We start from the raw sequence: 17,125 nt of genomic DNA on the forward strand, positions 1-17,125 counted from the left end.
TGTTGCTATTTCATTTGTGACCAAACCAGTTTCAGAAGAATCAGATTAATAGTGACGTAGGGCCAGGAAGTGCTTTTGGTTAAAACGGGGAGGTAGTTTAATGTACCCAGAATATATAGTGGAGGAAAAAAGATACAAGTGATACTCGAGATGTAAATGTGGAAGATGACCGTGGCAGTCAAACACTGCAAATGCAAAATCATGTTTTCTTATAGCTTGATTTTTATTTGCAGCTGTTGGAGCCACTGCAGTCTACCCAATTGATTTGGTAAAAACTCGAATGCAAAACCAGCGCTCTACAGGCTCTTTTGTGGGAGAACTTATGTATAAAAACAGCTTTGATTGCTTCAAGAAAGTGCTACGTTATGAAGGTTTCTTTGGGCTTTATAGAGGTAAGTTTAAAAGGTGGTATATACTAATGATAAGATATTAATAAAAGTTCAGTGGGCCTCTGGATTTTTCAGCCTTTTTTGTTGAGACTTCAATTTTGCCTGGTTTGTGCTTTTGCTTCTACTCTGTTATAGATTAAGTGTTTGCAAACTTCTTGATAATGAAAACCTCACTGTAATGAGAACATTCTAGGACCTCTCTGTCCCTTCCTTCCTCACCTGCAATAGGGCAACAATAGCAATTTCCTACAGCAAAAGTATACTGTTAGTCAAGTTTTTATTTCCTTAGCAGTCCTTAATACCAAGAATGTTTTGTCCTGTTTGATAAGAAGTTAGATCATCTGGTTTTGGTTTTTTGTTTGTGTTTTGTTTGTGTTGGTTGAGTCACCATCCCTGGAGATATTCAAAAAGCAAGTGGACAGGGTACTCCAGGACATGGTTTAGGGGGCATGGGTAATGGTTGGACTCCATGATCTTGAAGGTCTTTTACAACCAAAATGATTCTATGATTCTATTCTATGATTCTTTCTTATCTGTTTTCTTTCTATTTAAAAACATAAAAACATAGAGAAAATGTGGTACCTTGTTATTAACCAGATCTCTTTTTGTGATATCTTTTGCGACAAAAAGGTCTCTCTGAACCAGTTGCATGTGCTTCACTAATCATTGGGAATAGTCATCTTTATCAGGTTTTATGTATGCCTCTCCTTAGTTTGTGATTGTTGAGTCAGCCAGAGAGGTTAGCTGAGTGTCAAGCCACTTAGCTTTATATACGTAATCAATACACGCAAGTTATGAAGTTAGCTGTTCCAAGCTCCCTTTGTAGTCAATGGAGAAAGCTCCAAAAGCTCATTTGCTCTGTTCAGGATGTAAATCATCCTCACTTTGGGTATTTTAGGTAAGTGCCTGCAGTTAGATGGTGGCGCTTTTTTATTTTGTCCTTGTCCCAGTTCTGGCATCAATGGTGTAAGTTCAGGTAATGCAGAAGTAGTCAAAGAATCATGAACTACTGCGTGAGACTGCAGTTCTTCTCTGTCATAGAGATAAAGCAAATTATATTTCTGGTATCCCAATTATTGAGATCTGTTATCCCCCTCTGCCGTAGTCACTGGGGAGGATTTGAAACTTGCATTACTTATTTCATCTTTAGCTGACTTGCTTAGAAACTTTTTTTAACTTTTGAAAATAAGAATATTGTAATGACAGAAACTAATTGCTAAAAGCAGTTGAGTCAGGAATGAAGAATGGAGGATTTCAGTAAAATACTGTTATGATCTGGGAAAGCTATATGCACCTGCAAAAAAAGTAACAGTTTATAAGACGATGTGTGAAACAACATTAAAACTAAGTGGTGTGATAATGTGCACTCTTTAACATATGACCTGAGTTACTGGCTGTTGGCTAAGTAGCTCCTCTGCAATATACAGACTTAGTAATTATTTCAGCACAATTGGAGATAGGAAGAGACTGTTATTATTGACTGTTTGAGGCAATTTTTTGAGTAGGCCTAATAATTTAATAAAGGGTATTGACATGGTTTCTATTTTGTAAGTATTTATAGTAATCAGAATCGTAAGAAGTCCCAGTTATTGGCTAAAGAACAAAATGTATTCCCTGCAAATGTATGTCTGCTCCTTCCAGGATCCTGAAAGAATAAATATGCAGAATTCCACTATTATCTGCTTCTGTCTTAATGAAACTCTGAAGCACAGTGATTTTTTCACCTGGGAAAAAAAACCCTCAGTAATGTCATAAATGCATATTAACTCCATTTGCTTGTCGTGGTTTTGGAGTGATTTTTTCATTGCCAAATTGGGGAACTTTAGGAACCTTCATCAGTATAGCTTGTCCTTCTGTTCTCCATCCCCTTCACTACTTTTCAGTCTTCCAAGGAGTACTGAATAGTGAAATCTCAGACAGTTTGGTGGAGCTGAACTTCTAAACCCAGGGCAATAATCTTGATTCTGGATTATATAGTAGAAATCGTGTGATGGCAAAGAACACCATCATTTCAGAGGCAAATTGAGACCTGCATTTCTACAGATCCTCTACTTAAAGGGCACCCTGATTTAACTTCTTTTTTTAAAGAGTCAAATAGAGAAAACTCCTTGAAAATGTGGAGCTTCCTCTGTGCAGTTCTGTAAATTTGGACTGTTGCTTGCTGTCTAAGGAGATGATGATGGAGAAAGTTGAGCAACTGAGTGCAGAATGAAGGTTTCTGGGTAAGCTTGAGAGGACAAGAAAATTTGAAATTAACATTTTATAGTTTAGTATATTGACCCAATTTAATGCAGTAAACTTATAACAAGAATCATCTCATTCTGGTCTTAAATACTACACTGGGTAAGACAAACTACAGAGTACACTACTTTTTGCTGTTCATCAGTAAGTGGAATTCTTTCTTACACTGTGGTGCATTCAGAGTTCAGTAAATGTGGGGGGTTTTCCCCAGAGGAGGAGGGAGTAGTCATTGGTAGAGTTCTCCTGCTTAGCTGAATAGTGATGCAAAACCTTTTAAAAAAATTATAATAGAAGCATTTGGAGCAGTGGTCTCTTTGTCATGACGCACTGCAAGAAAGCAAACAGGAATTATAAACCCTACTCTGAACTCAGCCATTTCAGATGGTATTTTTAATACAAGGCACATTTTTCCATCCAGTAAAGTGAACTGATTTTTCTTTTTTGTATCATTATTTTATTCCAAACTCGAAAAGGGCAAAACTACCATATTCTAAACCACCATCTCAGATAAGGATAAATTACACCATCTTGTGGATATAAAGAGAGCACTAAATTTTGTTTAATGTCAGTTTGATTCTAAGGATAATCAGTATTTTCACTGAGAAGATACTTTGATTTAAAAACCCCTCCAAACATGATACAAACCTCTGTAGAATCTTAATAATATGCATTATTTGAATGCTGTGTTGTTAGATTCGGGCTTTTTAAGACTGTACATCTGAGATACATTTTTCATCTGTCGCTTTCTCAGCATGGCTGAAAAGAATACTCATCTCATGTACCTATAATTTACTGTTGTGACTACATTTATCCCTGAAATACATATTTAGAAACTCACAGGTATTTATATATTTGCAAATATAAGAAAATTTTGGAAGCTGCAATTTGTCAGCATCTCTTCCAACAGATAAGGTCACCTATATTTCTTAATATTATTTTAATCAGAAGTCCACCTGATGAGTCACAGAATGTTTCACAGTCTTAAGCAGTGCGTTTAGTAGAGGTTATATCACCTATACTGGATAGAAATTTTATGGGAAATTTAAGTACCAGAGATAATATGTAGCTCATGAAAATGTTCAGTAGCCATGCTGTTAATGCTACTTCTCCTAGAGGATGAAAAAGACAGGAAATGCTGCAGAAGACTCTGTCATCAGTGATCATTAACTGTTAAGGAACTTGTTAGTTTTATTTCTTCTGATGGTGCTTCTAGCACTGCAGTGACTCCAGATGCCCTCTAATCTTAGATTTTAATCATTCATTCATCATCCAACTTCATTATTACTGATGGACTCCCATGCTAGTGATATAACAAGACCATGGCAGAAGCTTTCCTCCAGAAGTATGCAATGAAGTACAATTTTTTTAGAATGGAAGTACAAGCCTACTCCTACCCAAAGTTCTGTCAAAGTACAAAATCTTCAAGAAACGCCCCATTTCCAGTCTGAGGGAGCTGTGCTTGAAGGGCAACTGGTGATTAATTGTCCAATTTCTTGTGTGAATCCTGTAATAGAAAAAATTGGCAGTATTCATTCTGTCAGATGTCCAAATGGTTTCAAATATTTTACCTAGACCGAGCAACAACTCCTTCAGCCAGTGGGTTTTTCTACTATGAAGGGAAAGTCACATCCATTACACAGTGTGAAACTGAAGTTTCACTTTTAGATGTCTGAAAAAATACTTTGGCCAAGTAAGATTTTTTTTTTTTTTTCTTTTACTGGATGCCATCACTACAGCTGGGCTGGATGAGCTATTGCATGTATATTCACAATGTATTTAGACTGCTTTCAGAAAGTAACTTGTATGATGTCACAAACTGACTGTAGCTCTTGGTGCTTTCTCTCGCATATACCTTCACCTGCCCATAGAGTCCTACTATGACAGTGTGTCAAATATGAAGTGGTACATGGTAATTGCTACTAAAAAGCCTTGGATATATAAAAATGTGTTGAGTAATGTTTGCTACATACTATACTAGTAGGCTGCCTATGTGCAAAAAGTTATTCTCTGATAAGAGGCATACATTTTTAAGACGCTGTCAGACATTTCTAAGACTGTCCTACATCTGTGTATGTGTCATATTGCTGATCTGCTAATGCATAGTAACACTGAAAAATTCCCAGCGTGTCAGGATAACCCCAACAGAAAAATGACATCTTCATATGTGTCCCTTGATGTGCTTGCTTTCTTCCAAAACTTACCATCTTTATCACGTTCAGAAATCTTTCAACAGTGTTTCAGGGCTCTCATCAAAACAATAAAGAAAAGATAATTTAGTTTTGATGGGCATAACATATAGAATGCATAGGTACTATTTACAGATAGCTTTATTACGTAGGTATGAGAGCAAACGAAGAGTCCCTCTACCTTCCTAAGGCCGAGGTGGTATCTGGCAAGGCTATAAAATAGAGTATTAAAATTAATGCTGCCTTTTTTAGAATACTGTATGCTATCTTGCAGTAAAGATACATGGCATTATCTGTAATTAAACTTAAAAAGCACTTTTATACTCTAAAATTGCGTGTGAAGTAGAGAGACAAAAAGAAAATAATGCGCTGGGTTTTTGGCTGTTCAGTTAGGTTTTTGGGGTTTTTTTGTTGGTGGGATTTTTTTTTTTTTTGTAACTTCTACCTGTTCTTTTTAATCTTTCTCTTCTACATTGAAGTTTTATGGAAAGTTTTGAGTTGTAACAGTCCCATTCAGATTTGAGTGCAAAAGGAATGGACCAGATGGGAAAAAAACCCACTTGTGCCAAGATAAACATGTTTTTCTCCATTTTTACAAGTGCCTTTACAAATGCAAAGTCTTAGGAGCTGAAAAATGGTAAAAAGGCCATCTTCAGATCAGTCTAGTGGAAATCAATTTGATTTGTCCTGCTCATGTTGCTTCTAAAACTGGAGGTTCATACACATCTCCCAACTGGACTATTTTTATAATTTTATACCTTGATATTTTAGAATGTCTTTTTCTGTAGTTCATTTGATACGATATAACTTCAAAGTCATGTTATATTTAGCTTAGGTGTAGTAATATATGTATATGTGATTTTAGAATTAATGATCTCCAGGTTCTTTTGGAATTACATATCTGCTTACAGACCTGCTCTAATTCTACTGCATTAGACTTAGGATCAGGTACTGTGCTTGTAAAGTAAATGGAATGTTTTTTAATCTCCGAAGATAGAAAGTTCATTGGCCATAATGTCTATACAAAGCCACACACGTCCTATAGCAAGATGTGAATATCATAGCAGTTATAAAGATAATTTTGTCTGTATAAGGCTAAGACTGAAAAAAATCCTATTCATTGTTTATCCTTGTGTTTTCTTCATAGTGCTGTAGAAAATGTAGTATTTAATTACACAATTCTGACTATCTTAATGGTTTTTCATTGAAGTCTGGATTCAAGTCACCTGTGCAACTAAAACTGTTTAAGAAATTCAAGTTTTGAAATTTAACTTACTCTGCAGAATCTCTTCTTTTGAGCAACTGCATATGAACTTATCGTATTCTTTGTTTGAATATTCAGCCATATGATCATAATTCAACATAATTGTTTTGGGTAAATGTTAGGTGTGTATGTACGTCAACTATATATGCAATTACTTTTTTTGACACTTGAAAAACAAAAATGCTAATACAGGTGCAAAATTTTAAAGGCATTAGTATATAAATATGGCTGGCCCTCCTGCTACCGCAACCCAAATGGTGCTATTCTCCAATGTCATTTCCTTATTAAGAGCATCAGTAGTAACCAGTAAAGCTGATAGATGGTAGCAGGATGGAAGAATACACTAATCCAGTGCATATACATCTTTCTCTTTGTTATTCTGATGTTTAGCTCTTTGGGAAAATGCTTTTGGCAAGTTAGCTCTTAGATGTGGAACCTTAATTGTTGTCTTTTTCCCCAAAAAATAAAACCATGGAGAGGTGAAAATGTCAGGCTTTGTAGCAAGTATCCAAAGTTGCTGCCTGAGCTACTGAAACAAAGCGGGTCTGCACCAGAAACTGTAGCCAGGGTGATTTTTCTCACATTTCTGAATGGTGTCCTAATTTTGTTATGCTGATGAATGCTGGCAACACCATTCTAGCCCCAGGCTTAGTTGGTAAGCTTGGTGTATTTTTAGGTTGTGTCGTCCAAAATTTTACAAAATATCGACCCTTCACTTCAGGCAAGTGAAGCCAGCAGTCAGAGATTCCCACTTCCAGTTCTCTAGTGCATCACATCTAGCAAAATAAATTAGGATATTCCATACCTGGGAGGAAAGCAGCATAACTTCCTTTGTTTTAAGAACTGGTGAGTTGGCTGCGCAAAGAGCTCAAGAATGTAATCATGCATGTTTGAATATTTTGCATTATTTTGATTCCTATCCTCTTGGGTCCTGCTATCTAATGCCATTGGTTTTGCCAGAAAAAGATACTACACTCATGATTTTTGAAGTGGATGCATTGTGTATCTCACAAAATTAATTAGAAAGTCTTAATTTTTGTGTGAAGATGCAGAAAATGTTAGTTTAGGACAGAGTACTGAAACGTAGTTGGCAAATCTGGATTAGTGTTAAAGTGAGCTAATATCACATTTTAAAAAGCTAAAGAAACAAATAGGTATAGACAGTCATAGCACTTGAAGTGGTAGCACAAAGTTTGTTCTCAAAATGAAATGTTTAAGTATTCTCATTAAATATAAGAACACAAAATTGCTGTAAAAATTGCCCATTTCTAGATGGTGATCTCTATATATATTGGTTGATTTGTTTAGTTAATACCAAGTTACTTGATGCAATGAATTCTCTATTTCCGTGTTACAGGTCTGTTACCACAGCTATTAGGAGTAGCACCAGAGAAGGCCATAAAACTTACTGTAAGTTTGCAAATGGGTTGTTTTCACATTTCTCCACATTGTAAAGTCCATCTAATTACAATTAGCGCATTAAGGATTTTTATCCTTAATGTGTCAGCAGCAATGCAGAGTGTTCCCCAGGGCTCAGTATTGGGGCCAGTTCTGTTTAGTATCTTTATCAATGATCTGGACGAGGAAGTCAAGTGCACCCTCAGTAAGTTTGCAGATGACACCAAGTTGGGTGGGAGGGTTGATCTGCTTGAGGGTAGGAAGGCTCTACAGAGGATCTGGACAGGCTGGATCGATGGGCCAAGGCCAATTGTATGAGGTGCAACACGGCCAAGTGCCGGGTCCTGCACTTGGGGCACAACAACCCCGTGCAGCACTACAGGCTTGGGGAAGAGTGGCTGGAAAGCTGCCCGGTGGAAAAGGACCTGGGGGTGTTGGTCGACAGCCGGCTGAATATGAGCCAGCAGTGTGCCCAGGTGGCCAAGAAGGCCAACGGCATCCTGGCCTGTATCAGAAATAGTGTGGCCAGCAGGAGCAGGGAAGAGATTGTCCCCCTGTACTCAGCACTGGTGAGGCCACACCTCGAGTACTGTGTTCAGTTTTGGGCCCCTCACTACAGGAAAGACATTGAGGTGCTGGAGCAGAAAGGAGAGCAACAAAGGTGGTGTAGGGCCTGGAGCGCAAGTCTTATGAGGAGCGGCTGAGGGAACTGGGGTTGTTTAGCCCAGAGAAAAGGAGGCTGAGGGGAGACCTTATCACTCTCTACAACTGCCTGAAAGGAGGCTGTAGTGAGGTGGGTGCTGGTCTCTCCTATCAGGTAAGTAGTGATAGGATGAGGAGAAATGGCCTCAAGTTGCGCCACGGGAGGTTTAGATTGGATATTAGGAAAAATTTCTTCACCGAAAGGGTTGTCAAGCATTGGAACAGGCTTCCCAGGGAAGTGGTTGAGTCACCACCCTTGGAGGTATTTAAAAGTCTTGTAGATGTGATGCTTGGGGACATGGTTTAGTGGTGGGCTTGGCAGTGCTAGGTTAGTGGTTGGACTGGATGATCTTAAAGGTCTTTTCCAACCTAAACAATTCTATCATTCTATGATTTTTGCTTGATACGAACTTAATTACAAAAAGCACAAAGCAACTGTTTATATCTGACTTGTGAACATTACAAATGGCATACAAGTCACCTGCAGATAGATATAGATATATATATATATATGTACATTTTAAGAATCTTACTGAAAACTTGTTTTTGGACTCGCTCCAAAATGTAACAAGCTTATTCAACTTGTTCAGCTCATCTGCTTGTTTGTACGTAGCACAGGCCTTTGGTTTCACTTCTTAGCAAAAATGGGTAATTATTTATTGGATTTGGAGGGCTTTTGTTTTTGTGGTTCCTATATGTTTAATTCCAGTGCAACAGGAGATAATATAAGCATGCAGTGTAGTGTTGGTAAGAAAGGAACTTGTTTGCATGAATTTTTTTTCCTAAATGTTTTGCTTCTGTAATTTTGTTATTTCTTGAATGATTTTAAGGCACTGAAGAATTTCTTATTATAACCCAATCATAATGTATTGGTTATTCAATGGTAAGCTAATATTCACCAAAGCTTGTAGTATGCATTTTTTAAAAAGAAAGTACTTAATGCTATTAATTGCGTTACTATTGTGTTAAAACTTATTATTGAACATTCTGATATTAATTTGAAATTATATTTAAATTTTTAAATGTAGTGAGCATTTCTAAAATCTTAAGTGATTTTATCATTAATTTTCAGAGAATGATTTTATTATTTAGTTAGTGATTGTTATCTTTTTTCAGTAATAAATATTTGAATTGTGCTGCAAATCTTTGTTAGAAAGAAGAACATAGCTTTACAATATTTCATATAAAATCTAAGATTTGTTTGATATCTGTTAGTTTGGTAGCTTCATGGATATATTTGCGTTTTCAGTTGCACAGAATTTGCAGCTGATGTTTTCTCCAACCTTTTAATTTATCAGCTTTCATAAATGTTTGTTTTTTAAGGTTAATGATTTTGTGAGAGATAAGTTTATGACTAAAGATGGCTCTGTCCCACTGGCTGCAGAAATTCTTGCTGGTGGCTGTGTAAGTATCTTTAATTTCCTTCATATGAGATTCATGAAAGTGCAGTGTGTAAGATTAACTATGTGGACTAAGACTTCTGTTTAACCACAGATCCAGTTCAAGAGCAGACTCTACTAGAGCATCTCAATTCTTTCCTAGATAGGCCAGCCGTTCTTGATGAAAGGGTAAATGTTTCTGTGCATCGTGTCTTTTAACTGCGCTGTATAATTCTCACAGCTTAGAGTTTGTTTCCTTAATAAAGAATCTGTCTTTATTCATGTTGGCTGTAGCTTATAGCCTAAAGAGGATTCATGCTAACCTTTCCAGAACTTAATAATGAGTTACTACTTTGTGGCACCCACTCCGCCACGTCACTTCTTTCCGATGTGTTATTGCACCCACTAATTTTCACTTTTTACAGTGATACTGGCTTTTTGAAATGGCAAAAACTACTCATGCTTCTTTGAGTTCATAGCAGACGTAGGCTGTGTAATGTTAACTCAGTACATAATGCATTCCTGAATGTAGGCTGTATTTAAAACCCACTAAGTTTTTAAGAGTGTTTTGCTTGCACAAAGTAGTATCTTAATGAACAACTGGCATATTACTGGGTAAATGATAATACTTCATGGTTTGATCTAGTTCTGTCTGTTCATATCATGGCTTACTTTATCTGGTGTATTGATTTTGTTCAAGCAAATGTAAATACTTTAGGTAAAATGAATAGTTGTTCAAAGACCAGCGCACTTTACAGATAAAGAACACTGTTTATTTAAACCGGCTTTGATCACTGGGGCAGAGCAATGTTGGTATATTTTCAATCTATCTTTGTTTCTGCTGTCATAAGACAGATGAGGTCACATTTTCAAGCAGCTTCTACCTGTGTCAAAAACTACAGTGAGCAGCAACTTAAAAACAAATGCTTGTGTCTTAACCTCAGTAGGTGCGGAGAGTTGTGCTGTATGTGCTTGCAGAGAGCGTACTATGATTATCTGAGCCTCAGGGTGCAATGGCTAGGTTGCATTGCAGACTGAGAAGCCCTGGCTTTCTATAATTCTCAGGAGATGGGGCAGGATTTGGCTGGTGTCTGACTGCTCCTTCTGTTTGATCACTGACCTGTTGTAGACTGCCAGGTAGGATCCCCTTGTTCTGTAACTTTAGGAGCATTCGGGGGAGAAAAAAAGAAGGGGAGGGAGAGAAGAATGTGGGTCTCTCAAGCTCTAAATAAAAAGCATGCTGTAAATGAAGGAAAAATGCAATAAAGTGCTTGCAGAGTAAAAAGTATTTGCCCCTTACACTAATAAAACGTCTTATGAACATAGCAGCCATAGAGAATTCAGCAAAATTTTCATTTAAAATGTCATTTGATCTAGGGTTTTTATTTTTACAGACTGCTGTGAATTTTTTAATGCAGTACAAAAAGCACTCTTTACAGAGAGCTGTCATTCATGAGAATGCTGCAGCAAGCTTTTTGCCAGTAGTTCATTGTAAACTAAGGATCTGCTTTAAGAGATAGGTGGTTTGAGACGTATTTTAAACGTGCTGTAAATGTTGGCTTGTCCTATTTGGTATTTGAAATATATATTAACAATGAGATGCTGCATAAAGTTGTAGCAGTAGACATGTGGTGGCAGAATGCCTTGAGTTTTCTTTTAACTGGAGTGCTCCACTTAAGGGCATAGTCTGGTGCCAGGTAGATGGGTTGCAACTTGTCTTTTCTGCAGGTGGTCTTTGGGGGGTTTTTTTGTAATTTTAAAGCCAATTCAGACTAGCAACAGAGACTATCATTACAAGTGGTGCCTAGTTTTTTGGGGTGAATTTTTCTCTCATGGTATAAACACATACATAAAATACGAGATGCCAAAGACAGGCTTTTTCCTATAGATTTCAGTGTTGTATTGGCCTAACTTTCTGTCCCTGTTTAAGCCAATGTGAAACCTGCGATTTCACTGTGGAAACAGGAAGGACACTGTTGAATGCTTTTGAAAATTTTCAGTCTTGGATTTTTACCTCATTTTGCAATGTAGCAATCGCTTATGTGGGAGGCAAGAAGACAGGAGTGCATGATGTGTTAAGAGTCTAAAAAGGGGCAGCCAACTAAGATGAATTTCATAAAAGACACCTGCCCTATCACCTTTCTGCTCTGAGTATCTAATTCTCAGCTGTGATTGTGTTACAAACACAGATGTTAAATTTTCCTTCTTCAGTGGTTCTGTTTCCTTGGAGGGTATTCATTGCTTATGGAAGGGCTGTGTGCTGGGGTGCATACTACATTTTAATGTTTTAAATACCAGCCCTGTGAGTACTGTATAGCATTAATACCTTAGAACTGGAGGACCGAGCAGATACTTGGATGGTTTGGGTTGTTCAGTAACACAAAGGGCTTTGAAGGGGTCAGTATCACCTGAGTAGCTCCACTCCGCTGTTTGCCCAACCATTGCCAGGCGTTGACTTTTAAGTCCCCAAGGAGTTCACTTTGCATCATAATTACTGAGAATTAGTACACATGGCTGACTTTTGCACTTGTAACTAAAGCTGATTGTTTCATTGAACAAGTCTTTTTCTGTTTTGTAAACTGTTTTCTCTCCTGGAAAAAAAAAAAAAGAAGAAAAGAAGAAAATAGATCTTTTACTTCATGACCTCGTGGCACTTAGTTCAGTTAACAGCCTGTTTCATAGCTTTTTATCTTGTGAAGATGAAAGTGATAGGTTGGTTGAGATTTTTTTTTTTTTTTGTTGAGACCCCCAAGAACATAATTAAAAGTATAACCTCTATATTTTTATACAGAATCTTAAGGAGGGTTGTTATGTAAATTACTAACTCAAAATTTCCATCTCCTTTGTTTGTAAGAAATTTTCCTACTGACTATGGTATTTGTTACCCATAAAAATATATGTAACTTCCAGATTTGCACAATGCCTGACACCCACCATGAACTCTGGTCTCTGCTGTTCATTTAGGACTCTCATTTCTCATATGAATCCTATATAGCCTTTATCATTATTAGACTAGTAAAAAGCTTTGGTTCCAAGACATATTGTAATGATACCGTAGAGCTAGGATCTGCTGAGCATCTAAACCACAAATCTGACGTAACCTCCTTGAAGGAAAAAGTGCACAAATATACTAGGTTTGATATCTGCTAATGCTGTAACTTACCTTCAGGGATTCTTTAATAAAGGGATGATCTTGGGTAAGCTGTAAGTACAACTTGAAATCTTTTTTTTACAGTGGCAATAAACTTGAAGTTTCTGTAAGCTTTTTTCCATGGTCTTTCAATTTATTTTATATTTTAAATAAAAAATAATCACTAATCATACCGAGTTTAGCTGCTTGCTTCTTTTAAACTTAATTCACTTAAAAGCTTCTGTTAAAAGTAACCTGATTTTTTTGATACAGCACTGTTATTATTTTTTTAGTTATATTAACCAATTGAAAATTTTGTTTGTAAAAGTGGCATAAATATTATTTTGGTGGTTTTGAGGTGTTTCTTTAACACTAAGCTTTTAGGTGAGACAGTTATTTCATTTAGTTCCTTAAATAAAGCAGTTCCATGTGTAATTGAAAAATTTACGTTGTGTGTCTGGAAGTAACCAGGAAGGAGATGCAAAGATGCAAAATAAAGAGTAATCATAAAACACACAAAAAATATTAAGAAAAACAGAAGTATAGCATGACTAAAAAGAAATAGTTGTATAATATATGTTGCCTTGTCTGCATATAGTAATACAATTATATAGGTAAATCGGAGGCTTAATTTTCAGCAAAAAAAAAGCATTTTGCTTTATTAACCTTTGCTTCTGCTCTCCCTCCTCTTTCCTTTTCCACACACAGTCTTTTCCTTTGCAGCTGCTCAGTGTGTGCTCACTATTAGCCAGTTTAAGTCATGTAGCACAGTACAATTACGGACCCCGTACAGATCTGCTTTTATTTAAGTTGTCAATACAATTTTAGGCATATTTCTAGAGACTTTATAGTAATCGTAATAAAGTTAAAACATATTGGACCTGCTTGGACAACCTCAACTCTGCCATGGAACATAAAAATTAGATACGGTTAAGATGGAGTTCATCTAGAAAGTGCAAAATCCTGTCCAGAATTAATTTTTATAAAGGAAAATGATGTGAAATTCCAATTGAATTGTGCCAAATAAGTGATCCAGTACAAATAGCTTTATAAAGCTACTTACAACATCTATTTTATGTTTCAGAGAGTAATAAAGATAAGTCCACATCTGAGCTGCATTTTCTCTATGGCAATGCAGTGGAGGTAGAGGGTGTACGGACTGCAATTCCCACACTTCTTAGATCTCTTACTTGCAAAAATTTAGACATTTCTAAGTTGTAGGCTAAAGGAGACTGAAGGTGTCATTATTGCTTTCATTATTCAGAAACCTAAATCTCATAAAATTCTATTCTGTTTGGCAAAGAAGGCTGAGCTATGGGTAGAATGAAACTGAGCATTATGTATTCTGGGGGGGGGGGAAATCTCTGCATGTATATCTGAAAAAAGAACAACTGCTATCACATAGAAAAGTTTTGGTATAGTTTATTGAGATAGTTAAGCAATCATGGTCTTCTTAATGATTGCTCATATTAGCTTTGAAAGCAAGTGGCATGCATCTCTTGAACTCTTAATAGATTTGTTCTGGAAGGTCTGTTCTCCTTGTAGTCGGGTATTACTTTCAAGGGGAGTTCTACCTGCATGTGTAAAAGCCCAACATTCACATTTCTTGTTTAAGGAAAAGTTCAGAAGCTCCTGATAAATTTTTTTTTTTCCTTGATTAAATTAAAAGCTATTTTCTTTTTACATAAAATTTATGTTGTTAAATAAATTAATTAGAGTTAAAGTCTATTTAATATAATTAATATAATGTAAAAGAATATACTGTAATTAATTAGGTATTTTTAAAGTGTAGTTTTCTCCTCTGAACCACTGTAATTGGAATTATTTTCAGCATACTGAAAATAATTTAAACTAATTGTAAACTTTTGGTACAAAAAAATGCAGCTAGATCTGGACTTCAATTTAACTTCATATTTGCAAACCTGTTGTATTTGAACACTGCTCTGTTTTAATTGTCTCTGATTAATTTTCATCTAATCTTGGATTTAAGCCTTGTAATGAAGTTTGGGAAGGCAACATATAGTAACATGATAGCCCTTCCAAGAGATTGTACCAAAGGGTGGGGAAGTGCCTGGTGTCCAGTTCCTGCTTATCTTTGACCTCACCCCACATTTCCTTGCAGGTTTGGATGTTTTAAAAGTAGTTTGCTCAAATTTTCACACAGTCATACCTGTTTAAACTGGCCTTTCCTGAAAGCAGTAAGGAGTTATGCAGAACATGATTTCACTCTGTTTTGAGTTTTCCTTTTGGATTGGCTAATGTAACTTTAATTTTTTTCCAGAGGTATTTTCCCATAACAAATTAGAGGTGTTTTTCCGTTTTGCTTCCCCTCTCCTCTTCCTTTTCATTTCCCTTCTCCCCTAAAAAAAAAAAAAAAAAAAGAGAGCGAGAGAGAGGGAATTTTTCAAACTGTAGAACAAGAAGGGATGCATAGGTTTAGGTTGATATGTTTCTGATTGTAGAACCGAACAGTTCTGAACTCTTAAAAAGCCCATTTTTTTCCAACAGGCATACATAATATTCTTTCCATTTGAAATGTAGTCTTTTTTTTTCCTATTATATTAAAAATAATGACTGCAAAATTTTATATGAACATACATTACAGTTTAAAACATGTATTTGTTTTGACAATTATATTTTATTACACATCCCTTTCTCCTATTACTCTTTTTTCTACTGGCAGTAAAATATTTTAGTGTTTATGAGTGCAGGTTCCAAAAAAACCCCCAAAACAAAGCCTCAAACTCAAATCAGGAATTAAAATCTAGCTTTCTATGAGAAAAAGGAAGATATTTATGATGTCACGGTAATTTATGATGTGACCAAGAAATAATGGGTCACAGTTTTAATACAGCTACCATGCTTTAAGACTTGAAAGGTCTGTAAATCATTAAATGATTCTACAACTAGTCAAAATAGACAACTAGAGCAGACAGAGCCAAATGTTAACATATTTGACAGGTCTGTAACTTAATTGCTTTTATAATGCCAATCAAGTAGGCTCCACTTTGATTTTTTTTGGCTAGGCTTCTGAGAACTGAATTACCTATGACGTGGAAAATATCAAATCCACAATTTTAATTTTTTTCCCACTGCAGACTTGGTCAGTGCTTATAAACAAACCATACTCCTGTTTGTTTCTGTTTAGCCAGGTCATTAATATACAATTGTAGGAGAATCACCACAACTTGTATCCAAGTCTTGGAAATCTGTCTGAAGCAGTAGCAGGAATGTACTTCTGTTCAGACTAATTGCAATTCTATTTATGAGCACTTTTACGTGAGCGTTTGAAGGAGCTTGCTTTACATTTTATGTACACTTGGACGTTAACAAGACTGTGATTCTAGCAGCGTTCACTGTTTGAGCTGCCCAAAGTAAAACCTTAGCCAGACCAAGAGAAAGCTGTCCTCGGAAGACAAGAAGGATTACTGGAGAAAAACACAGTTCTGCCTGAGCAGCATGAAAGCTGTTTCTGTGCTAGCCTGGTCAGGGTAGTGAAAAGCAGATGATTGAGGGCTCAGGAAATCTCCTCACGATCTGAAGAAAAGGTATTTACTCTATGAACTCCCGTTGCTAAAGAGCATTATCAGAATCCTGTATAGATAGGACCACAGATGAGAGGACACAAAATAGCATGAAATGGCTTGTCTGGATTTTTGAAGCCTGGCTTTATCAGAAAAAAAGGTAACATAGAACCAAGCTTTTGAGAACCCAGTATGCTTTGCCCTTGACATACAGTGCCACGTAATTAAGGTTGTCACCTTTGAAATCTATAAGAAAAACAGTCACTTTGGACAGATGTCTGTTCTGTTACTCGGTAGCTCTTATGGTAACAGGCAAGTCCATAGTGAAGTCACCGTTGCAGCAGCCCAACATAATTCATCTGATGCTCTTGGGATCTTTTGCCATACAAACACCAAGGCTTTTAGAGGTAGTTTGAAGCACTGCAGTGGCACTCCATAAATCTGGCTTCTAAGCCTTGTTCTGTCATAGAGTTAGTATGTGATTTTTGTGGTAAATCATTGAATAGTTCTGTGCCTTAGTTGCCCTTTATTATACAATGAGGATGGTAATTCTTCCATTCTTGCATCCCTTGAGTGCATTTTTAATTTAGATTTTTTTTTTTTATGATGGGGAACAATCCTTATTTTGTGTCTGTACAACACTCAGCACTTTAGGAACCTTGGCTTTCATTAGGATTAATGGATGGAAGCAAATGCACAAGATAACAAGGTGCATCTGGCAGCTGGCAAGGAGAAAGGGCCTGGGACAGCGTACAATATTCAGTATGACTGAATGTGATAAACAGTTGACTAAAAATTTTGGAACTTGCACCTGCTTGTCTTTTTGTAAACTGAACGAGTAACCAAGACATTGTAGATGATTTCTTTTACAGAGGTTGATTTTGGATAATTATATAATATGTTGCTTATATA

The 17,125-nt window shown here is 36.4% G+C and overlaps 1 protein-coding gene across 5 annotated transcripts in view; it reads left to right on the forward strand.

Annotated features, from left to right (window-relative positions):
• Positions 1 to 17,125, forward strand: part of SLC25A13 (solute carrier family 25 member 13) — a 106,764-nt gene that overhangs the window by 64,704 nt on the left and 24,935 nt on the right. For all 5 annotated transcript variants that reach the window (XM_052801829.1, XM_052801820.1, XM_052801805.1 and 2 more), the window contains 3 exons: positions 234 to 392; positions 7,438 to 7,490; positions 9,504 to 9,584. In XM_052801829.1, the coding sequence (XP_052657789.1) occupies positions 234 to 392; positions 7,438 to 7,490; positions 9,504 to 9,584 (293 nt within the window). The remainder of the gene's footprint in view (positions 1 to 233; positions 393 to 7,437; positions 7,491 to 9,503; positions 9,585 to 17,125) is intronic.

Source organism: Harpia harpyja, chromosome 1 (genome assembly GCF_026419915.1).
Source record: "Harpia harpyja isolate bHarHar1 chromosome 1, bHarHar1 primary haplotype, whole genome shotgun sequence".
Taxonomy (NCBI): Eukaryota; Metazoa; Chordata; class Aves; order Accipitriformes; family Accipitridae; genus Harpia; species Harpia harpyja.